Source organism: Acinonyx jubatus, chromosome B4 (assembly GCF_027475565.1).
Source record: "Acinonyx jubatus isolate Ajub_Pintada_27869175 chromosome B4, VMU_Ajub_asm_v1.0, whole genome shotgun sequence".
NCBI lineage: Eukaryota > Metazoa > Chordata > Mammalia > Carnivora > Felidae > Acinonyx > Acinonyx jubatus.
Genome location: NC_069387.1, coordinates 78655534 through 78678058, shown reverse-complemented (window position 1 = coordinate 78678058; position 22525 = coordinate 78655534). Strand labels below are relative to the sequence as shown.

The 22525-nt window shown below is 54.4% G+C and overlaps 3 protein-coding genes and 1 long non-coding RNA gene across 10 annotated transcripts in view; 1 reads left to right on the top strand and 3 right to left on the bottom strand.

Annotated features, from left to right (window-relative positions):
* The window catches only part of HOXC4 (homeobox C4), a 60959-nt gene that overhangs the window by 17869 nt on the left and 20565 nt on the right, over window positions 1-22525 (bottom strand). For 2 of the 4 annotated variants that reach the window (XM_053226329.1, XM_053226326.1), the window contains exon 1: window positions 20388-20527. The exons of the other annotated variants lie outside the window; for them this stretch is intronic. The gene's annotated coding sequence lies outside the window, so the exon portion shown is untranslated. Of the gene's footprint in view, window positions 1-20387; window positions 20528-22525 lie in introns of those variants that run through there. 4 annotated transcript variants of the gene reach the window in all.
* HOXC5 (homeobox C5) lies at window positions 1726-7012 on the bottom strand. The gene is made up of 2 exons (XM_015087819.3): window positions 4310-7012; window positions 1726-3595 (listed from the first exon to the last, which is right to left on the bottom strand). The coding sequence occupies exons 1-2, from the start codon at window positions 4761-4763 to the stop codon at window positions 3381-3383; spliced, it is 669 nt and encodes a 222-aa protein (XP_014943305.2). The 5' UTR covers window positions 4764-7012; the 3' UTR covers window positions 1726-3380.
* Window positions 7128-22525, bottom strand: part of HOXC6 (homeobox C6) — a 40282-nt gene continuing 24884 nt past the window's right edge. For 2 of the 4 annotated variants that reach the window (XM_053226330.1, XM_027036335.2), the window contains exons 2-3: window positions 9021-9366; window positions 7128-8326 (exon numbers count right to left, since the gene is read on the bottom strand). In XM_053226330.1, coding sequence (XP_053082305.1) covers window positions 7995-8326; window positions 9021-9174 — 486 coding nt within the window. In that variant the 5' untranslated portion in view covers window positions 9175-9366 and the 3' untranslated portion in view covers window positions 7128-7994. Of the gene's footprint in view, window positions 8327-9020; window positions 14686-22525 lie in introns of those variants that run through there. The other 2 variants (XM_027036334.2, XM_015087818.3) reach the window with 2 other exon arrangements.
* On the top strand, window positions 20869-21939 carry LOC113593083 (uncharacterized). Its single transcript, XR_003413140.2, has 2 exons — window positions 20869-21003; window positions 21445-21939. It is a non-coding gene; the product is annotated as an uncharacterized LOC113593083 (long non-coding RNA).

Sequence of the window (22525 nt, the reverse complement as noted above, 5' to 3'; positions counted from 1 at the left end):
AATAACCTCCAAAAGTTTCAAACTCCTAAATTCACATAGAAGCCGTGCGTATTTCTCTAATGCTCAGTTACACTAAAAAGCCCTTGTGCTGCTCCTTTGCCCCACCCCCACACCCCCCTTGCAGGGTGGGGAGGGGGGAGAGGGTGGATCCTTATTTATTTATTTATTTACTTACTTATTTCCATAAGGACCTGTCGCCTTCGAGGTCGTGTTGATATTTTTTTCCTCCTATTTTTTTTTCCTCCTCTCTCCTCTAATTGCTCAGAGTGGGCCGTGTCCCCCTCTTCCCACTCCCCGGGGGAAGGTAAGTCACGCTTCTTGCCCTTTTTTTCTCGCTGCCAGAGGGGGTGGGCTTCAGGGCAAAGTGGAGAGGCAGGCTCCATGGTCTCTGCTTGGGACCCAGAAGCCCCTCCACCAACTTTCCCAGAGCAACGCCAAATCCTGGTACTCGCAGATTGTTCCAGGAGGCTGGCTGGTGGGAGAACCACCTCAGACTTCAAAGCAGAGGCCTCTGCTCGGAGAGAAAGCGAGGGTCTGGGCGGTACCTACTCCCAGTGTAGGGGAGTGCGTCCGAGGCCTCTGGCTAGGTTGTGGCCGCTGACGCCGCTGGAGCAGAGGCTGGGGCCTGGGCGCAGGCCTGCAGACTGACAGGAGGGCCAGGGGCGGGGGCGGGCCGGCGCGGCTGCGTCTACCCCAGCCCGGCCAACCTCAGTCAGCCCTCCAGCTGCTCCAGGGAAAGAGAGGCCTTCACCCTGCCCTGCCTTGGCGGAAGGAGGCCTTCAGTGCAAGGTGGGGCCGGTGCGCCCTACCCTGCGGGTCTGAGTCACTTAGGCCCTGGCCCCGGCCAAGCCCCTGGTTCTATCCCTGGGGCGGTGCGTCCCCTGGGGAGGAAGCTCAGGGCCTCGGCAGCCCGGGATGCCGGCTCGCGCGATGGCGGGCGACACGGCCTCTTTCTTAGTTAACTGTTACCCACTGGAGACGCCAGTGCTTCTCCACGCTTCACCGCTCGCCCAATAGTTTTCCTCAGCATGGAGAAAAAATTAAAATAACTCCCTGAAGAAAATTACACATTTTATTTGAGAGAGAGAGAGAGAGAGAGATTGAGAGAGGAGCCGAGCTGGTGCTAGGCTGGGCAGACTGCTGTGTGCTAGTCATGGAGAGACACTACGGGCGCCCTAACCTGGCCTGAGTGCAGGGCGAAGGTAAGGGTACAGCGATGGGTGCAGTTCAATAATCATTTGTCCAGACCTCCTACGTGCTAGGCATGGGGTGACGAGAGGCTCCTGGGTTTAAAAAAAAAAAAAAAAAAAAAAAAAAGACAGATGGATAGCTTAGGCAGTGGGATGCAGAGAAGTCAGTCCTTATAATAAATCCAAGGAGCATCAGCATTAATAATCATAAATATTCCCCTTGCCCCTCCCCAGAGTCTCTCTGCTCCCTTTCCCTCTTGGCTGCTATAGCAGTCTTCTAGCCCAGCTCCTGAACCGCACCCTCCCCCAGTGTGGGGGGCCTAGGCTTGGCTCCAGGAAATCACCCCGTTGTGGGAGGTGGGAGAGGAAATGCAGTAAAGTTTTATGGACCCTTCCCACATTTGTTTCTCCTATAAAGTACTTCCTCCCCCATCCCATCCCAGGAGCCTGGGGCAGAGCAGAGCCTGGGCCTCAGCCAGCCTCGGGCACCACCTGAATTATCTGCCTTTCCCCCTTCCCCTTAGCCCACCCTCCCCCTCCACACAAAATCCCAGAGACTGAGACAAATGATGGCAAACAGACAGGACTCAGGCACCAGTCTATGCAGCTCCTTTCCCAGCTAATTGTCCTGCATAGCCTTAGGCCCTAGAAGTGGGGAAGCAGTCAGAACATTTCCTGCCAGGCAGGTACGCTGTAGATTGCCCTCCCTGCTCCCATCTCCCCCAGTATCATAAAAAGCTAAGACACATTTCCTCCAACTCCCGCACACCCCCTTCACCAAGCAGTACCAACTCTTCCTGAGGATGTTTCTGGGACCAAATGGGCCCCTGGGCTGAAGGCTCAGCCCTCCCTCGATGTCCAGCGAGGCCCCTCAGGGACCCCCTGGCCCTGGGAGAGATCTTCAGAGGTATCACGGAGCCACCCGTCCCTGCAAGTTAGCTCTGGCAAGCAGTGGAGGCTGCTGCCAGTCTAGAGGCCTCAGATCCAGCCAGCCAAGGTGGGAACGGGGTGCAGAGGCCTGCAAGCCTTGGAGAGCCACAGCAGGGAAAAAGCCAGTACAGACTGCCTAGGTGCCCTCCCCTTTCTCCAGAGGCCCTTCTGGGAACCAGGGATCGCACTTTCACCTTCCTCTTCTCAATACCCCTAGAAGCTCCTAAGAATTCTTTAAAAAAAAAAAAAAAAGAGGCTGAAAGGCTGTGGGCCTCCCCTACACCCCAGAGCCCACTTAGACACTTTTACCCAATACATGCCCCAAACAGAGAGGCACTGCTGCATCTTTAGTCCTGTTCTCTCTTTGTCTTTATTTGATATGACAAAATATAGTTTCAGGAAAGACCTGGAGTCAATAAATAGTTGGACAACAGCGAGGGAGCAAGAGGGCACAGAAAGTCGTGGCAGGGACTACTGGGCAGCCAGGAGCCTCTAGGACTGTTTGCTGGGGTCCAGTGGCAAGGAACCCCCATAGTTGAGCTAGCTAATGGTCTGCGGCGGGGGTGGGGAGGACCTGAGAGGACATGCAGAGGGCGCAGGCTGGAGAGGTTACCGGGCTTAGGGATGGGGGAGAAGGTTTGGAGAGCCGAGGGCAACCGAGGGGACCCTAGGCGGACCTACAGTCATTCCCCCCTTTCATATGCAAATCATTTAAAAACCGAACAAGGAGTTTAGTCGCTACAACGAAGCACCCCGAGTCTGGCGCCGGACTCCGCCAGGCACAACCACTCTCGCCAGCCCGCAGCCCGCAGCCGCCTGGCCAGCCTAAGCCAGGAACAAAGGAGAGGGGAGGCTGGAGGGTCGGGGCGCGGGGCCTGGGGCGCCCGCAAGGCCGACCTTAACTCCGGCAGGCCGCTCTGGGGCTGGAAGCCTGAGAGGCGGCCCAGGCCAGGGTTCCTTCGGCACCAGCCTATATACCACAGCCCTCTGGAGAGCCCCTGCGGAGCTTGCCCTGGCCCCCCCCCCCCACCGGTGCTAAGCAGAACTGAGGGGAGTCCGGGCAGCGCGGGCAGCCCTGCGGGAACCTGGGGTCGGTGGGGTTGCGGAATGCCAAGGAAAAGCGCTTTTGTCTGTGAGGCCCCGGAGCCGGTGCTGCAGCCCCCGCCCTTGCCCCAAAATATAGAGAGCGGAAAACCGAAAAGGAAAGGCGCAGGGACCAAAGCGGGCTCAGGGCGCTATCTGCGGGCCTCCCCGCTGCCTCTAAAGGGCCTCTTTGCTTTTCATTTTGGAATCTTTCTTCCACTTCATCCTGCGGTTCTGGAACCAGATCTTGATCTGTCTCTCGTTGAGACACAAGTTGTTGGCGATCTCTATGCGCCTGCGGCGAGTGAGGTAGCGGTTAAAGTGGAATTCTTTTTCCAGTTCCAGAGTCTGGTAGCGCGTGTAACTGGTTCGGGACCGCTTGCCGTCCGTCTCTGGAATATAAACCCCCCCAAGCCAGGAAGGGGTGAATAGCGTGCAGCGCCCCAGCGTCCCGACCCCAGCCCAGGCCCCCACCCGCGGCCGGAGGGAGAGGAGGCGAGCAGGGCAGGAGAGGCCCAGCGGGCCGCAGGCGGGCCCGGCCCAGCCCAGCCTAGCCCAGCCTAGCCCCGGGAGAGGCGCCTCCGCCCTGGCAGGAAACTTTCCGCCGCAGCCTTCACTCAGCAAGCCGGAGGGGCTGAGGGGGTTGGGGGGAGAGGGAGACCCAGGCTCGGACCGAACAATAAGCACCCTCGAGATCCGAGCACCGGGGACCCCCCTCCCGCCCCTCCCGGAGTCGCTGGAATCCTCCGGAGCGGCCAGCGCCGGCCGAGCCGGCTCCACAGGGGAGGGAGGGAGGGAGCCGCGGGGGGATCCCCGCTCTGGAGCCCCGCGCTCCTCACCCTTCAGATCCCTCTATTTTTTTAACTCCCTCCCTCTCCCCCCAAAATTGAATATTGCCTTTTATACACGTTTTGTTCCTATGATCCAATTATGTCGTCGTAAATTTGGGCGCACACAGCCTCTAAGCCTTTTAGTGGACAGTTTTACGAGCCATTGATGCCTGGATCGTAAAATTTATGGCCGCAGGTTTTTTTTCTTTATTTGCCCCGCATGGCCTATAAAACCCAGGCGGACCCGAGCGCGCAAAATGAAGTCCTAAAGTTTACCGTGGCTCATGTGCAGTTTGGTCATCCACGGGTAAATCTGTGGCGGGGCCGGTGGCTGGCTCAGTCCGGCGGGCTGCCCTGTCTGCGCCTGCTCCTCTTTGATCTCCCCACTGCTCTTAGCTCGCTCCTCCAGCGCTGGGCGAGCCGCCTTCTGACTGTACATCCCGGGGTTCAGAGGAGCCGCTTCATCTCTGCCCAGAGCGTGTCCCGGAGCGGCCGCGGCGCTGCAGGCGGGGCGGTCGGGGTGAGCCCGGGGGTTGGCAGCCATGTCTACCCCGTGGAGAGAGTTGGAAGGCGCAGGCGGTGGGAAAGTGATGCTTAAGTCCAATCCACCGTAGCAGTACCTGGATGCCTGCACCTCTGAGGCCGATCCATAGTTCCCACAAGTTTGCATGTTATAGGCAGGGATATTGGGGCTCTGCTTATAGAATGAATTGGCTACGTAGGAGCTCATGGCGGGGAGGGCCCAAAAAAAATTTCTGCACCCTTTTTGATTAAGGGTGATTTGTGACTCTTTGAAGTTGAGGGGTTTTTTGTTCTCCAAAGTGCACAATTTATAGGTGGAGATATCTCTTTCTTTATCCTATGCGCTCTTCCCAAATAAGGGAGCCTTAAATAGAGTCACGTGACTCGAGCGGCCACTCATAAATTTGGCTTGATGACCTCCGGGAGGTTAGTGATGGAAGCCGGCGAAACGCATCTTGATATGTTGGCAAAGCCCAACCAAGGGGGAGAGGGAGTGAGAGAGAAAGAGAGAGAGAAGGGGGAGAAAAAAAATGGTTCTTGGAATTGGGGGGTAGCCGGGACAACGAGCCCACAGCGACACCTGGTGCCTACTTTGAGGAATTGCAGCCTGGCTTCTCGGCTCGCCTTCAGACCGCTGGATTTTCTACCCTGTAGAGGAGAAGCTGGTTGTTGCTGCAACAAACCCTGGAAATGGCCTTTTAAATTGTGTTTAATTTTAAGAAAAGATGAGGCCCCATTTAGGATACAAAAACTAACGGATATCTCTGTCCTCCCCACCCCCAGAGCCTTTCAATCTCCAAAAATGGCTGAGGGAAGGAGATTTGGGGGGGGGGGGATCTGCCCAGGCTGGAGATCCCAGGGGATTTATCTCAGTTTCTCTAAACTAAGTGTTGAAGTCCCTCTCCTTGGAGGCCCCAAGGCCCTGCTACTGCTGAGGAGGTGACTGTCAGCATGGGGAAGTGAACCCAGTCCCTGGAGAGGTGGACAGGATGTCCAGAGAAGGAGGGGTCCTGGGTGAGCAGAACTGGATAGGGGGGGTTGAGGGTCACAAATCTGAGAGTCCTGGGAACTCTGGGATGATCCTGGAGGTGAGGATACAGGGGGGAGTTGGGCAGACCTCACCATGTTTGGACTCCAGACTGGCAAAAGGCAATTCTGTGTGTGTGTGTGTGTGTTTGGGTGTGTGTGTGTGTGTGTAACCAGACACAATGGGCTTGGAGGACTGCTCTGTATCCCTATGCATGATCCTCATGTGGTACCTTTGCCAGATATTTGAGATAGAAAATAGATGTTAATTGAGAGCATAAAGAAGCAAGATTCAAGATTCCACAAATATATGAGCATGGCAGAGGAAAAGGCCTGTTTTGTGCCCTTTTTGGAAAATGCCTCTGGAACAGGTTTTCCAGGGACCTAGATACAGAAGGTCCACAGGAGAGCAATTTCTGAGCTATTTGGAGGCGTGTAAAGGACCTGGCTGGGGGTGGGGGATGGGGGAGGTGGGCAGGTCAGGCGCCTGGGCAACCTTCACAGCCTGTGGCCAGGGGCTCCGCAGCCATTCGGCCCCTTTCCGAACCCCCTCCCCTAGCCCCAAGTCTTATTCTTTCTTGCCTGCCTCTCCCCAGGAAATCCCCGCCCCCGCCAGGAGAAGCCCCCCTCCTGCCCCCCCGCTGGCGGAGGCGCTGGAGGGGGCGCTGGCGGGGATCTGGAAGGTCTGGAAAACTCTGGCGGATTTTTTCCCTCCGGGAGACCCCCTCACCACCTCGATCCACTCAGGTTTCTCTGTCTGGGCTTAAGGAGAGAAGGCCTGAGCTGGGGAAAGGGTTAGGGCAGGGTCTGGCTGCGCTCCTCACTCGCCGAGTTTGAGGGGAGAAGAAGGAGGAAGGAAGCAGATTGGGACTGGGGTTGTAAGGAAGAAGGAATTTTGTCCCAGCCCTGTCAGGAGTCCCAGAGCAGGCTCAGTTTCCAGGCTTTCTTTTTCGAGATGTCCTTGAATCGCTCAATCCCTGCGGAAGGGCTCAAATCCCGCGGTCTTCTCTTTCCCCTCGGCTCTCCGCCTCCGCCACGTTTCGCAACAGTCGGCCTGGCGCGGGCCCGGGGGGCTGCTCGCGCGGCGCCCCCCATCCTCACTCCCAGAAGTGGACGGGAGAGGCCCTGGTGCCTGGAGAATGCTTCTTTTCTGGCCCTTGGGGGCTCGGGGTTCAGAAGCCGAGGACCCCAGACTACCACAGGCTGGAAGAAAGGCCTGTGTGAGGCTGGAGACCAATCCGAGCAACCGGGTTTCTCCCCCCACCCCCAACGAGATCCTATGCAGCCTTTTTTTTTTTTTTTTTTTTTTTTTTTTTTTTGCGGGGTGAGTGTGTTGCTCCGCTGGGAAGCCCAGAGAGGCCTCCCAGCTCCCCCAGCACGTCCACCAGGAGAGCGGGGAGGCCCCGGCTCTGCGCCCAGCTCCCCGGGAAAGGCGAGCGCAGGGGGCTGGGGGCTTGCAGGCGGCGGGCGGACGCGGGAGCGCTCGGAGCCTGCTCCAACTTTCACCCCAGGCCGGCGGGCGAGCGAATTAACAGAAATCCCAATATAAACTTTTAAAAATAATATCAGTTTTATTAAATATTCGAGAACGGATCCAGAGGTCGGATTTATACAGGAGGGTAACACGAGGGGGATTTTTTTTAAATTTATTTTGTTTTCTCCTACTGGCTAAACAAACGTCATTCACTTTTTTTTTCTCTCTTTTTGTAATTTTCCCTCTTTTTTTTCCCCTTTTAAGATGGGATTGAAACACGGACGGTGCTAAACATAAATATAAATACAGAGACCACAAATACAGCTAAAAATATTCACACAGAAACGGTCACAGTTTGTAATATGCCATAATGACCCCCAGGATTCTTTAAATACAATTTGCCTGGGCTGGGCATTTGCTGGGGCAGAGGGGCCGGGCAGGGGCTGCGGGGAGGCCCTGGGGGTTGCTGTGGGGCCACGACGCGCTCTCCTTGGGCCTCCCGCCCTCCCCGGCTGCCAGGCCGGGCCCTGAGGCCCCGGAGCGGAGGCCCCGGCCCGGGAGCCAGCTCTCCGCGCAGGGGCGGGGGTGGGGGCGCCGAGGGGGTGGGAGGCCAAGTCCTCATTTGGAAGGAGATCTGTGGAGCTGAAGCGAGGTTCAGGGACGGAGCCCCCAAGGCCTGGGCGGGGGAAGGGGCCTGCAGAGGAGCCGAGAAAGGAGCTAGCGAGGGAGCAGGAGGAGGAGGCGCGTGGTGAAAGAGAGTTTGTGCGGTGAGGGAGGGGTCCAGAGTTGACTTTCAGGTCCATATTTGACTCCCTAATTTTGTTTTAGGGAGTCAAAACGCATCAATTGTGCCAGTGATAAATATAGAGGGTGTGATTAGGAGGGAATTGGGGGGGAGCAAGGGAGAAGGAGAGAGAGGGGTGGCAGGGACAGTTCTGGTCACTCTTTCTGCTTCTCCTCCTCTGTCTCTTCCCGCTTTTCCTCTTTTCCGCCCAGGCTGTCGGCCGCGGCCCCTCCGCCGCCCCCTGAGAGCGTGGACGTGAGATTAGATTCTTTTTTCCACTTCATCCGGCGGTTCTGGAACCAGATTTTGATCTGTCGCTCGGTCAGGCAGAGCGCGTTGGCGATCTCGATGCGCCGGCGCCGCGTTAGGTAGCGATTGAAGTGAAATTCCTTCTCCAGTTCCAGGGTCTGGTACCGCGAGTAGATCTGGCGACCGCGCCTCCGGTCAGCTCCATAGCCGACCCCTAGAGATCCGGGCACAAAACACACTAAAAACAATCAGCAAGGCATCCTCCGTAGACGATTTAGCCTAGCAAAGTCCTGACCCTCCCAACTTGGCCAGCAGCTGACGGGCCCCCTCAGACTCCAGCCTTCTCCCTTTTGCCCTGCCCCACCCCCACTGGGGGTACAGCCAGGATCCCAACTTCATTCAGTCCCCCACCGTATGTGGGTGGGTGAGTGTCCCAAAGAAAGGGGGGGGGGAGGGCAAGAATCAGGCAGAAAGCTGTAAGTCTAAAAACTGGTTTTTGAAAAATCCCAAATACTGGGGATGAGGGCCCCATTTCTCAACGACTGGGCTCCCCCACTTCCCCAAGCACCCTAGCTCCTTGGAAACTTCTCCCCACTTCTCTGCCTCCTACTCTCCCCCTTTCTCCTCAGCCTGACTCGACTTTGGGGGGCTCCCCTACCCTTTGCCCCCTCCCCTCATACCCTGCCCTGTTCCTGCCCCCTCAGCCTGGAGCCCTCCAATGCGTCAGGGGCCGAGGGGGCCAGGCCCCTGCGAGCAAGCGGGAGGCGAGCAGAGGGGGCAGAAGAGGGGGCCCTGTCTCGGCGTCGGCGAGGAGACGAGCGTGATTGTTTTTATGGGGCCATAAAAAACTCTCTCCGCCCGTTCTTCTAGGGAAGCCGGTCATAAAGCCAGTTCAGTTTATTTAATTTATATCTCGGAGCTGTAAAACTCACCACTGTGCGAATTCATTCGCTGCATCCAGGGGTAAATCTGGATACTGGCTTTCTGGTCCTGGGGCGCAGTCCTGCCCTGCTCAGAACTAAAATCCTGAGCGATTGAGGTCTGTGTGTTATGTCCTAAGGTGTTTTGTCTGCAGTTTGAGAGCATGTCTTTCTCCTGGTAAAAGGAATTAGATCCATAGTCATACGGCCCCCGGCTGGAACTGAACACGACATTCTCCTGTGGCGAATAAAAGGGAGTCGAGTAGATCCGGTTCTGGGCAACGGCTGCTCCATAGGTCGAGAAATGCCTCACTGGATCATAGGCGGTGGAATTGAGGGCGACGTTGGGGAGGACGTCCTGGCCCCCGGCGAGGTGGCAGGATAAGGAAGGGTTAGTGAAGTAGGAATTCATCCCTTTGCCTTTACCTGGTCGGGCTATGATTTCTTTAATATTTATTTCTGTCTCCAGTTTGTACTCGGAACTAGATGGTTATAGGGACGGCTCCAATCCAGGACAGACAAAATGACAAAGTCAGCTGACCCCCTTCCAGCCAATCGCAAGCCAGATGTCAAGAAGGGGGAAAAAAATCGCTTCTGCTTCTGTTGATTCCCTAGTTGAGACTAAGTGTGTGCTTTGAAAGTAAGACTTGGATTTCTTCTAAAAATATATATGTTAGGGAACTGATTTGGAGGTGAGAGAAGGGTGAATATGCATTAGCAGGGCCTTGGGGCCCAGGAAAGAGGGGCTACACTGCTAGGAAATCTCTAAGCTCCAGCTAACTTTACTGTGCTATGGCTAGAGCCAGGGCTGGAGAAATCCCTCTATTTTCGATCCGATTTCATCGTTTATATCTTCCCCCTTCTAAAATTACACCCTGATTTCTCCATGGGAAGAGCCCCTTCCCAGCTCAGGGGGGGAATCCCCAGAAATCCTGCAGGAAATCCTGGTTTGACCCTCCATGGAGTGAGTCCTCATCACTAAGCCAGGATTCCCCCACCCCAGTAATTAAAAAAAAAAAAATCAAAAGTAGAAAGAAACTGCATAAAACGTGGCACTCAGAGGAAGGAGAGTGTGGCTGGTAGGCTTAGGTGTAAGGGGGATGTAGGGAGTAAGTAAGTCTAAAGGGGGTAAGGATGAGACTTCAGGGTACAGTGGCGAGCTAAAGTGGGCAAAAGGGCCATGCATCCGCTTCCTCTTCCTTTTAGCCTCCTTCTGCCTCTCAGAACCCCCTTTTTGGGGGGAAGCTGCTGCAGCATTTTGGTAGAAAAGGGAAAAATGTACGAAAATACAATAGAAAAAGAGAGAAAGGAGTAAAAGGTGGGAGAGAGAAAGGAAAATAAGGAAGAAGAAAGAACTCTGAGAATCTTTCTAGACACATCAACTCCTGTTTATGTTGGTGAGAATTTATGATTTGGAGCCAGGGAGGGCCGGTGGGGTAATTCACATAAGATCCAGGCAGAGAGACAAGGCTGGTGGGGCTCTGAAGGACAGTTAGCGTCTGGCAGGCTCGAGCCCCTACACAGGTCAGAAGCTCCTTGCCCCTGCCAAGGGAGGCACCCCTGGACCTGAGCCCTGGGGGCTTGGGAGATTCCAGCAAAGGGCTCCTGGGGAGCTCCCTCAAGGGCCAGCCACACCTGGTAGAGCCGGGCCTCTCAGCAGCCCCCACCCCCATTTTCTTTCCACCTTGGGGCCGAGAAAAATGAAGGGAAGGTTAGGAAAAAGGCAGCTGAGTACGAGGCTTTTGAGGGAGCCGCAGTGGGCGAACTGAAACAGCGGAAGGTGTGCAGATGTGGGTTTTCTCCTGATTAATCCAAACTTAATTTGATATCGTGACATAGACTGAAAATGCTTTGAGTTGACAAAGAGGGGGCGGTGGGGCTAGCGAAGGAAGCAGTGGAAGCTCATATTTTTCTCTTCACCATTTTGGGGGTGGGGGTGGCTATAACAAGAACCCGGATGTCGCCGGATTTTATGATCTTTTCCTTCTGTGTAACAAAGCGGAGTAATCAATGGGTAGCAATAAAGCCATAAACGGGACTACGCTGGGAAAAAACTCGTTTATTCATCTTCTGTAACGTTAAGGTTTCCCTGGAGTGTCGCTAGGGGGGAAAAATAAAGTTTCGAACCCAAAAGCAGACAGTGTGTAGGAGCTGGTGGAGACAACATGTTAGTTAATACATGAACCTCGTTAGGGGATTGAGGAGTCTCCCTGTCTGACAGTTTGTGTTGGCTCTTAAAAATACAGCCCCAAACCTTCAGAAAGGAGGGAAATTTGCTGATATTTAAAAGGGTTAAGGGAAAGACCCCCATATTATAAAGGTTCCCCCTTGTGGACCATACTTTCTTCTACCCAGCGAGATAAAAGTGAAAGACTGAGGAGGGTTCCAATTTAAGAGGGAAATTCTGAGAGGAGTTGTCTCATTTGGGGGTGACATGGCAGGTACATAAACACAGACACCAGCGTGACTTGATTTTTGCTCTAGAATCCAGCTGTCCTCAAATTCATGGCGTGCCTGGACAGAGGTTTTCAACAGCTGGCTGGGGCTCCAGGCCCCCTGGAGGGCAAAGAGGTAGAGTGAGAAAGAACTGGGGGGGGGGGCGCGAAGACCCAGAGGGCTGAGCTAAGAAACAAGTCAGCGCACCCCTGGACACAAGTAGCCGCTCCCAGAGTTCCCAGCCTCATTTCTGCCCTGAGGGTAACAGTGTAACACATAGAACAGGCCGGAAGAGAGAATAAGTTCCCTCCTCCCCGCCCCCCCCCCATTTCAGAGAGAGATTGCTAGAGGGATAAATCATGTCAGTGATATTTCCTTCAAGATATTAAATTGTTGCAATGTACAACAAATTGAATGATGGAAGATAGGATGTCTTAATGAGGTTTCGTTTTCAATGAGTGTTGATTTTCTATGTATTTTTAAATCTCTTTTATGGGTGGGTGGGTGGGGGAGTGGGGGAAGGAAGGACCTTGGAAGAAAGAAGGGACTTCTAGGGAAGCATGTGCTGCAGCTCCCCAGCAAGGATGCCTGGCTTTCCTTGAGCCCCTCCTAAACAAAATCTGGAGGGGAAAGGGGCCCCAAAGTTGGGGATAGTCTCATTTGGGGCCTAAAAGCAGTGGGCGCGGGGGTGGGCGACCTGAGGAGCAGAATGTAAGTCTCAGCCCCGGAAAGTTAAGTGTTTTATTACGTCCCTAAACAGAGGGCAGAGACTGAAAGGTCTCGCCGATTTATAATGAACAGAAACCAGCTGCTGGGGGAAAAAGGCAGAAATGCTAGAAGGGGGAGAGGAGGGGAAGCAGAAATACAAATAAATTCCCCCACTGCTTAAAGATTTTCAGCCAAATTAATTTCCAACATACTCTCCCCCATCACCTTCCATTCCTGAGAAAAGAAGCCTCCTTCTTTCAGTTGGATCTTTAATTATGCAGCTGAAATTTGCTGGAAGGATTCGCTCCAAGGGGGGAGAGCAGGTCAGATGAGCCCGATTTTCCCTCCATTGGATTATATTTTCCTTTTCTCATCTTACGTTAATTTTATTTTTTTGGCAAAAGAATGACTGTCTATGGGGGGATAGCTGGGACTTGGGTTTTTCTAAATATATTTCTATTTTCCTGTTAAATTTGTCTGAAAACAATTATGGAAACTCATCAGCAGAAGCAAGAACAGATGTTTTATTAAAACTGCAGTTGAGCTCTGTAAATATGCACAAGTCCTGGGAGGGGTTGGGGGGGGGGGACTTGTTCTTTGTTTCTATAAAACAAGCCTAGAGCAATCAAAGAACACCCCCATCAGGCCCGCAGGTCTCCGAGTTGCTCTGCCCCTTGGGCCTCCGGAATCAGGCATTCCGAGGGGGTTTGGCGGGCGAAAACAGATTTTCACTTTCGGAGCTGTAATTAGTGGATTTGAAACAGAATTCAAAAAACACAGTACAGGAATAAAGGGGGAGCGTTGCCGCTCGCTGCTCCAGTCCCCCTATCTCCCCAGCCCAAAACACATGCTTTTCATGAGCGCTAATTATAGGAGAGGGACCTTCTGCAGGCGCCATGGGCCTGCATGGGGGGCAGTCACTGGCCTGGAGTCCCCAAGGCTATGGGGTGCTCTGGAGGCTGGGCACTTGAAGGTTTCTCAGAACGAGTCAAGCGCTCCTACCCCAGCCTGAACCTGCTCCAGGCCAGGGGCTGGAGGCCCGGGGCAGCTCTGAACTGGGGAGAGGATAGGTGTGACTGGACTCTGGCTGGGAAGGGGTTCGTGGGCAGGCCTCATCTTGCCTGCCTTTGCTTTCCACTCTGCTCTGGGAAATATATTAATTTCTTGGGGAAGGGAATCTGAAGTGAGAGGGATGAGGTCTGGAATTTTTGCTGGACAGTCTTTTCCAGAGGTCCCGGTTAGTTTGTGTTCTGCCAGTCTTCTCTCTCTCCCTAGATCCCCCACTTCTGCGCAGATGTCTGTGACTCACCCAGCCTCGCACACAGATACACACACTCCCTTTCGGGCTGCCCGCGCGCCACAACTATAGCTCGCGCCTCCGGAGGCTGCTCAACGACCTGGACACCGGGGCCGCCAGGACTCAGCGCTCGGCCTGGGTGCTTGGCTGCCCGGAAGCCTCTGCAGCTGCCGGACCCACCCCTGCCAATTCTCAATTCTGAGAGCAGGGGAAGAGCGGTTGCCCCACCAGCCCCTTCTGTGCCACTGGGCAAGGGCCGAAATCCCTCTTGCAGAGAAACCCCAGTTTCAATAATTGTTCAGCTCACCTTACAATTGCACTGTTTGGTTAAGGCTTTGCTGTTCTAGAGTGGTTGCTCAGTTGGCCCGACTGGCTTATGATTAGAATTCTTTCAATTGAAAAATTGAAAAATAAATCCTACTCCAAATGTCTAGTGTTTTGCGTATAAGTTCCTTTGATCTCCACAGAATCCGGAGTAAAAGGATTGCAAAAAGAGAGTCTCCAAGTCCGCCAGAGAACCTGAATGCGGCAAACTGGGTCGGCTTGGGGACACCAAAGCATAGCTCACCCAAGGAGCCTCCAGTTTCTGCCAGATATGCTCCGGGGAAGTTGTCTGAGCGCATGCCTCCCCATGCACACACTGCATTCCAAAACAGAACGTTCCTCCTCCTTTCAAAGTTCAGGCATGGAGACACTTGGAGAAAAGCGAAATTTGACACATCCAACATGGAAATGGATCCCATTTGGGGGTGCTGATATTCTGGGGACAGGGCCCAGGCTGGCCAGCTGAATGGAGTTGGGGGTCAGCCGGGAGGGGAGAAGGAGGAAGAGGCCAGATGGGGCATGTCAAGTGCCTGAGAACTGCCCCAAACACCTCTGAGGCCTGGGCTGGCAGTTCCTCTTTTGAGCTAAGAGGCTGAGAGGCTGCCCAAGCTGCTTTTGCTTTATTTGCAATTAAGCAGAGAAGAAAGGTACATGCAGAGGCTCTGCTAACTCACGTCCTATTTTCTCTCCTCCCTCTCTCTTTCCAGATTTCTTACTGACCTTTCTTTACCACCACTCCACTAGGCCAACACAAGCTCCCACATGCCATTTGTTTAGCTTCTCAATTCACTTCACTAACTGAAGGTTAAAAAGGAAAATAGATCCCAAGCATCTCTGTCCCATCCCACTCAGCCCTGAGCCCCTTTGGGCTCCCTTTGGAAGAAATCATTTCTGGCTTTTGGGGGCTTGGTCCCAAGCAGCTGAATACCAGCTGAGGAGAGGGCCTTTGGACACAGTATCTCATCCCCGCTGGGCATGGGGAGGGACCTCAGATGCTGAGTGACATTTCAGGGCGGAAAAGCAAGTGGCCCTGGTTGGCCCAGGAGGAAGAATGAGAATCTAGAATATTAAGAATATTTTTCGCCCCCAGAATGAGGCCAAAGGATCCTCAAGTTCCTGGCTTCTCATATCCCCTCCCCACTAAGCACTGCCTGGACCCACTTTGTTGGTTTATGAGCATTGTAAAATTCAGGAGCATGGCATTTATGACGTCACAGTGAGTTGTCATGAGGAAATTGTAAATGTCATATAAGTTATATACAGTAGGAGTTTTGTGTGTGGGGGGGGGTGTGCCCTGCCTTTTTTTTTTTCTTCTTTTCCCTTTCCCCTGGCGTAAGTTCTCCCAGTTGAAAATAAAATGTTATTATGTTCTGGAACAATAAGCCAACAATGAAACATCGTCCTCATTTCCCTATAAATAATTTTATCCTTTATTGTTTGCAGATCTGAGAGAACCATTTAATCTGCACTGGCGAAAAGAGAGAGAGAGATGGGGAGGGGGGAATTAATTTCAGAAACGAGAATATTACTTACTTCGATGATACTCTTTTAGATTTGATAGCCAGGAGCAAGATTAGAGGCAAACAGCGGCCTCTCCGACTCTATACCTGGCGGGATTGGAGATTTATAGGATCTTTAGCGAAGGGGCAATTTAATTTTGTAGGATTTGCTTAAATTCACTGCTATTTTGGGGGGCTGAGGAGAAGGGAGGGTGAGGGGAGAGTGACAACACTTTATCTAGTTTTATGCCTCCGCCAACATTACCCTGATTTAAAACCCAACAACCTGTGTCTCAGGGAAAACTCCTGCAGAAAGGAGTGGAGGAGTGGGGTAAGGGGGGCTCGGCTTCCTCAATGACTGTGGCCCCCTTAACCAAGCAGTTGCCAAGGGGAAAGAAGAAAAGCCGGAGGCGAGGGGAGGGCAGCTCTAAGTCTCTCCACCACCAGGACACCCGGAGGTTTATGGTGTCCCCATAATTCCCCCAACCCTATAAACAGCTGCCCTATTTTAGGCCGATTTCTGCTTCGTCCCCTGGGAAAGAGAGAGAGTGAGGGAGGAGGTAATGGCCGGAGCAGGGTGCCGGAAAGGGGAGGGAGCAGAGGATAGCGCCGCACTTTGTTCTCCTGGGTGAGTTTGCTGGTTTGGCGGGTTTCTGACGCAGGGTGGCAGCAGACAAAACAAGTAAACAACTCACAGACACAATAAACAGGGGCGGCTGCAGCCACAGCGGCAGAGGCCGGGGGGGCTGCGTAAGGGGCACAATTTGGGGGTCATGTCACTCCAGCACCCACGGGTGGCCGAGGTCCAAAAGCCCAAGGCTGCCCCCAGCGCTGGCAGGAGAAGGTGGAAGAAGGCTGCATGTCTCGGCACCCGGCACCCGCAGCGTGTCTGGACAGGAGTCTTGGGAGGAACCTGATTGCCTAGGGAGTGGAGGAAAGCCCCACTAGCCCCTTTCCTGTTCTTACTTTCTTTCATGAGCTTTTCACGGACATTTATATTCTCCCCTGCTCTGTCTTTTCGGGGCCCCAAAAGGGAGGAAGGCTAAGAAAGGAGGCTGTTAATTCCCAGCCCCGGGCCACACTCAGTGCCCCAGGCCCACAGGCAGCTAGACCCAGTTTCTTCTCCGGCTCTGCCGGTCAGCCTTCGCCCCGCTTCGGTCGGTAGCTGAGAGAATTAAAACGAAATCTCACCCGTAACCAGATCTGCCTATTTGGGAAGCGTAGAGAGCCCCTAATCTGCCCCCCAGACAACGCAGGCAAATCTGGGGTCCGGTGAGCAGGGGCAAGAGCGGGGATAGATGTTCACCGCACCCCTAACCCATTCTGTCTCGCCTTCTCCACCAGCCTTTTCAAACAGCTGCCCCAGACTACTTCCCAGAGGCCACCTTATTAACTAGCCACTCAGATCTCCTTTGCTGTCCCAGCAATGCTCAGGCACCAGGGCCTAGCCGAGTGCTCAGAACTGCTCAAACGTCCACTTTACCCACGAAAACACGAAAAGAGCTTCCCACAAAACTCTCACTTTCAACACAACAGTGTTCCCCTGGTAAACAGCCTCTGAGTTGGGGAAGTTTGGGGGGGAAGTATGGAGAGAAAGCCGAAGGGATTCAATATTTCCCTGGCCCAGCTGCTTGGACTGTGAAGGCAATAAGGTCTGAGAGAGCCTTTGTGGCATCCGTTGGTTACTGGAACCCGCATACTCCGATTCCAGCGTGCACACATTTCCAGGAGAGCATGCCCAGAGAGCCTTCTTGGTGCACCCAGTGCCTCCTTGAGCCCAATCCCATCTAACAAAATTTTGCATGCACATAAAACGGTGTTTGAGCGAGTATAAGCATGGTAATATACAATTAACCACCGAGGAAACATGAGTCTGTATATATTCACGCATAAGTCAGAGTCTGTACATTTGAGCCTGTATATAATAAGTGTATAAAGCTACCAAGCCTGGTTTTTGCAACACAACAGCCAACCCAACAAGGCCGCCTTCTCCAAACAAGGGTGCATTCTTCGTGGGGATCACAACTGTCAGACCCAGGGGGAGAAAGGGTTTGCTCTGCCCATTTCTCCTTAGCTAGGAACTGGTGCATGAAATACAGTCCATGGCAGGGCTGACAAAGCCTAGAAGGGGCAGGCCTGAGGTGCCCAAAGAGGGGAACGCTAGGGGCCCTGGGCTCCGGGGAGTGTTGCCAGAACCTGACCCACAGATTCAGTGCCTCTGCCCAGCCTTCGTCCTGGGCGTCCTGGGCGTGTGCAGAGTCCTTGAGCCAGATTCTAGTCTCAGCCGCCCTGGCTATTATTAGATAATCACACCAGTGCTTTCCTGCACTAAGGACCACGTTTACAGGGAATCTGGCCTGCAAGGATGCTGGGGGTTGCCACTGGTGGCCCCTCTTGTGCTTCTGTTTGAGCACCAGGAGGGAGAGAAAGAAGGGAAAGAAAATCGAAAGTAAGGAGGGAAGGAAGGGGCTGGCGTTTGGGGCTGGATTTATCCCCTGGCCAGACTAGAAAACTGGAAAACCAGGATCAGTCACTGCTGCTATGCTTTCTCTGCATCCCTCTGTCTCATGAGGAGGATCTAGGGGGTGAAGGACGTGGGGGCCTGCAGGACCCTAGCCAGGAAGGGACAGAAAATCAATTGATAAAAATATTATATAAGGACACCTCGGATGCAGCCGTTAACCTGTCACCCATGAACCCAGCACCCTGAAATTTCGCCAGCAGCACATCTGTTTAGATCCCTGTAGGCCGAGATAAATACCCCAGCCTTACCCAGGCCCAACCCTCCGAAGGGAGGGGGCCCCTCTAATATCCCAGGTGAATCCCCACTGTCCTGAGTGGCCTTCCCCGGAAACTGTTTTCCTGGGGGGGGGGCAAACAAAGGAGACTCGCGCCCCCCCCCCACAGTCAGTGCGGCCTTCGGCGGCGGGGCGGCGGGGGGGGGGGCAGACAGCGGGGGCAGACAAAATACAGGCGAAAGAGAGAAATAGAGGCCTCACCGGTCGGCGGTTCCCACATTACGCCAGGAGAAAGGCTCCCATTTTCAGGCCTCCAGGGCCCCTCCACTGGCCCACCGCACTCCCCTTGCCCTTCTCAGGTCCCACAGACACGGGGTCTCGCGGCCGAGGCCTGGTACCCGGGGCGTCAGCCCCAGGGCCGCGCTGGAGCGGCGGGAGAGCGCGCGGCAGCCTGAGCAGGCGGCGGGCTGGGCCCATTTGGGGAGAGCCAAGCGCTTTTCTCGATCGTAAACAAGGAACGCGAAATTAGCCCCTCGGCAGACGCCTCTGCCGACACACAAGTCCTATTGAGGGGGGGGGGGAGTGAAAGGGGGAGAGAAAATGCCATTTCTTCCCCCGGGAGAATACCTCAGAGGCCTTTATGTCGGATATGAAACGGGAATTTTGGGGGGGCAGCAGAGGAAGGGAAGGGGATTGTGGGGGGAGGGGAGAGAAGATTCACCATCAACTCGGACCCAAGGGGTTTGATTTGAATGCAGGCGAATTATGTTTTTTAAGAATTTGATAAAAACAGGTTCTCCCTCCCACCCCCCCCCCCCCCCGACCCCCAGGCGACGGGTCAGGGTTTAAACAGGAAATCGAGGAGCGTTCCCCTCCCCCACTGGGGCTTGGCGGAGAAGCCCAGTCGAGCCACGAGAGAGAGGACTGGAGGTGGGGGGCAGCTCTTAGCTCGGATTGAAGGTGAGTCTGGCCCCCAGACTCTCAAACCTCTCCAAGGAATAAGTGCTTCCCCTCCCCCAGCTCTGGGGTGTGTCTGCCTGGGTGTGTAAGCGTTTGTGTGTGCATCGCCCTTTATAAACAGAAGCTCACATATATAGGGGCCGCCTCGGACCCAGGCCAGGCAGCAGGGCGGGGTCATATATCAAACTGCAACACATTCAGGGCCACGTACATTTGGAAGAAATTAAGCCACTGTGTTATGAAACCATATGTGTCGGGTTAAGACCATACAACACGCCATTAGCACCAATTATTAGGAAGATCCCGAGCGCCCAGGACCCTCCGGGCCGCCCAATTCTGACGTCCCTACCCCATGGGCCAGCCGCGCCTGGAGTCCTCACTGCCTCCACTCACCCAAGAAGCCCCGCCAGCGCCAGCGAGACCTAGGCCTGTCCCCACCCAGCCTGGGGCCTCCCCAATTCCCACCTCCGCCCCAGACTAGTTAGATCCTAGCCCAGGGCAGCCAGGCGAGGCGGGTGAAGCAGCCCAGTGGGTATCCCTGGTGCGGTGGCCGCGGTTGGGGGTGGGGGACGCTGGGCCGGGTGAGAGAAGGCAGATTGGCCCCTTTTCTCCAAGCACAAGATGGCTTTTGAGTACCGCGTCCCCCCCACCCCCACCCATCCACCCATCCACCCATCCACCCATCCACCCATCCACCCGCAGTGCAGGGCACCTCCCATCTTTCTGTCCGTTCGAGTGGGGGCGGGAGCTGGGGGTGGGCAGACGCACTCCCCTCCGCTGACGCGCACCAGCCAACAGCCTCCCCCCTAATTGCCAATTAACAGGCCCCGCCGTCAGCCTAGCTGCGCTCTCTTCCTGCTCCGCAGCCCGGCCCTGGGCCCGCACTGCGCATGTGTGAGCTCTAGCGGCGGCGCTCTCCGGGAGGGAGGGGGCTGCGGGCAAGGAGGGGGCGCCGGAAAGTTTGTTTGGGGGTTGGGGGGCTGACTTTGCTTAGGGGGCAATGGTTACAGCCTACAGGTTCTCTCTCTTGCCCTGGAGTTTGAGTTTCCGGGCCCCCTCCATCCCAGTCCTATTAGCCAAGAGGCGGCGGATCTATAATAGGTAAGGACAGGGTGGGCATAAGGCAGCGGGTCAGCGCACTAGACCCCGGCCTTGAGCCCCACAGGCGCAGTCCTCTTGCCCCCCAACCCCCAACTTCGGCGCACAGTGACATCAGGACAACAGACTTCCCACACTACCATATTACAGCTTAAACGCCCCCCCCCACTTTTCCTCCCCATAATTGCCCGCACGCCCACCCTCTCGCCAGCCCCCCTCTCCTCTCTAACCAAGACAAGCCGCTGCTGTCCTTATCTTGAAACCGCCACCCAGCTACGGACCATTAGTTACATATTTGAACCAATAAGGAAACACTTACCGGGCGCTGCTGTCACTCTCCCTCTCCCTCTCTCTCTCTGCCTCTCTCTCTCTCCCACTCTCTCTTTCTCGTCTTCCCTTATTCTGTGCCGCTGCCGAGCCTGTCTCAGCTCCACACACACATATATACTTTATATAAATTTAAAAATAAAAAATAGTCCCAATGATCAAAAAGCCAAATAAAATTAAGGAGAGTTGCAAGAAGGGGGCAGGAGGGAAAGGTTGGGAGGGGAGGGGCGGAGGCATCTGCAGCTCCCTATCTCAACTCCTGCTCCCGCATTCCTCCTGCCCCTTGGGGGGCTAGAGGATCGGGAAGGGAGAGAGAGGTGCCCTCAACTCCTGCCCTTCCCCCCCATCTTTCCTCCCCAGGTGCCCCCAGCTTCCGGCAACTCCACCTGGGAGAAAAAAAATTAAATGGGGGGAGAAAATAATTATTAATCAGATTAATAAAAAAAAAATACTGGTAATGAAAGGAGCGCCCAGCGCAGGTTTCCCTGGCAATGGTTAGGCTCTTACAGGGAGGACTGTTCTGCGGAGCGCTCCGAACGGACAAACCACAATAAAAAGTTCACGTTCATGGATGGAATCCACATGACTTCTTGTGGCCAATCCAACTTGTGAGTCGATCGTAAACTTTTATTACTCAGCTGTAAATTTTCTGCAAACAACCGGGAATGCGATGCATTTGTGTAGCGTGTGCAAATGGGCGCCGCGGTCGCCATGTTTACCCAATTCTCTCGGAGAGGGAGCATCCCCCGACCCCCACCCCACCCCCCACCCACCGCCCACTCCCCACGGGCCAGGCAGCTCCAGGCTAGCGCCGAAAGGGCAAAGGAGGGACGCGACAGGAGGAAAGGAAGGATTCTGGCGCTGAGTCGGCCGCCTCCCTTTGCCACACGGAATTTTAAATCTTTTTCTTAATAAATGGGGTATTAAGGTCGGATCTGGGGGAACCGAAGCTTTACAAAGGTTTGTGCCATTGGTGGAGCAGTGACGGCTGAAGGGGTGAAGGGACTGAGCAGGGATGCGCTTCCTACTCCGACCGTTTTTTTTTCTAGGAAGAGAGCTACATCCTTCCCAGTGGGGAGCCCAGGCAGCCCCCCACTCCACCCTAGACGGGAACAGGAGACACACGCCGCTGGAAACCTCCTAGCCAAGGCTGACCTGGCCGTGTTCTGACGAGCGGAGAGGGTTTAGACCCATACTGGGCAGCCCTGCGGAGGCAGCAGGAGGGGTGAGAGTTGGGGGCGGCCTCCAGAACCCCCAAAGAGCCCGTCATCCTCAGGCTCCTTTCTCAGAGAAAATGACATTTTTCCTTCTCCAAGACTATCCCTGGTGTCAAGTCTCCTCAATTCCTAGGTTCAGAGGGCAGCTTATTCCCAATCTTTTTAGAATTGAAAATAAAATGAAGGTCCAAGATCTTGGTTCCCGCTTTTTTTTTTCCCTTGAGTGTAAGGCAGTTTGAAGCCTTTTCTGCCTTGTCAAGTGACCCACACCCACCTGCCTTTTTTCAGAAAAATTCTGGTGTCCCAGCAGCTGGGATACACCTTGGAGGCCCGGAAAAAAAAAAGAAACTTATCCTTCTCCAAATTCCACCTTCTGTGCTAATTTCCAAGCACCCAAGGTGTCCCCCCACTTTCTCCAGACCCCTAATTTTGGCGATGAGTCCAATGTGGGGGAACCCAGAATAAATTCCCCCATAGAGATCATTTGCCAACCATTCACAACCCAGCCTAGTCAACAGCCCAAGACTCTGCACCAGCTGGAGATTTGAAAGCCCAAAGCTCTCCCCTTGATCCCGCTTGGAGCTGGCACAGGGACTTCCAGGGCTGGGTGCCCCACCCCAACCAATAGGGGGTCCCTCATCCCCTCCCCAAACTTCCTCCCTCAGTGAGGGAAGCAGTTCCCTCAGCCGGATGCAGAGACCTAGTTTCTTTTACAAACCCACCCATAAATTTTATAACAGGTAGTTAAAAATTACGACAAGGAAGCTCTGGCCCAGCTTTTCACAATGGGCCACTGGAAGAATGGGACGGCACTGCGGCCTGCTCACGGGAAATTTTACTTCTAGTCTGTGGCACAACCTGTCCCGAGTTCACTCTAATTGGGGCCACGTAACTTTCTGCAGCCGTCAGGCAG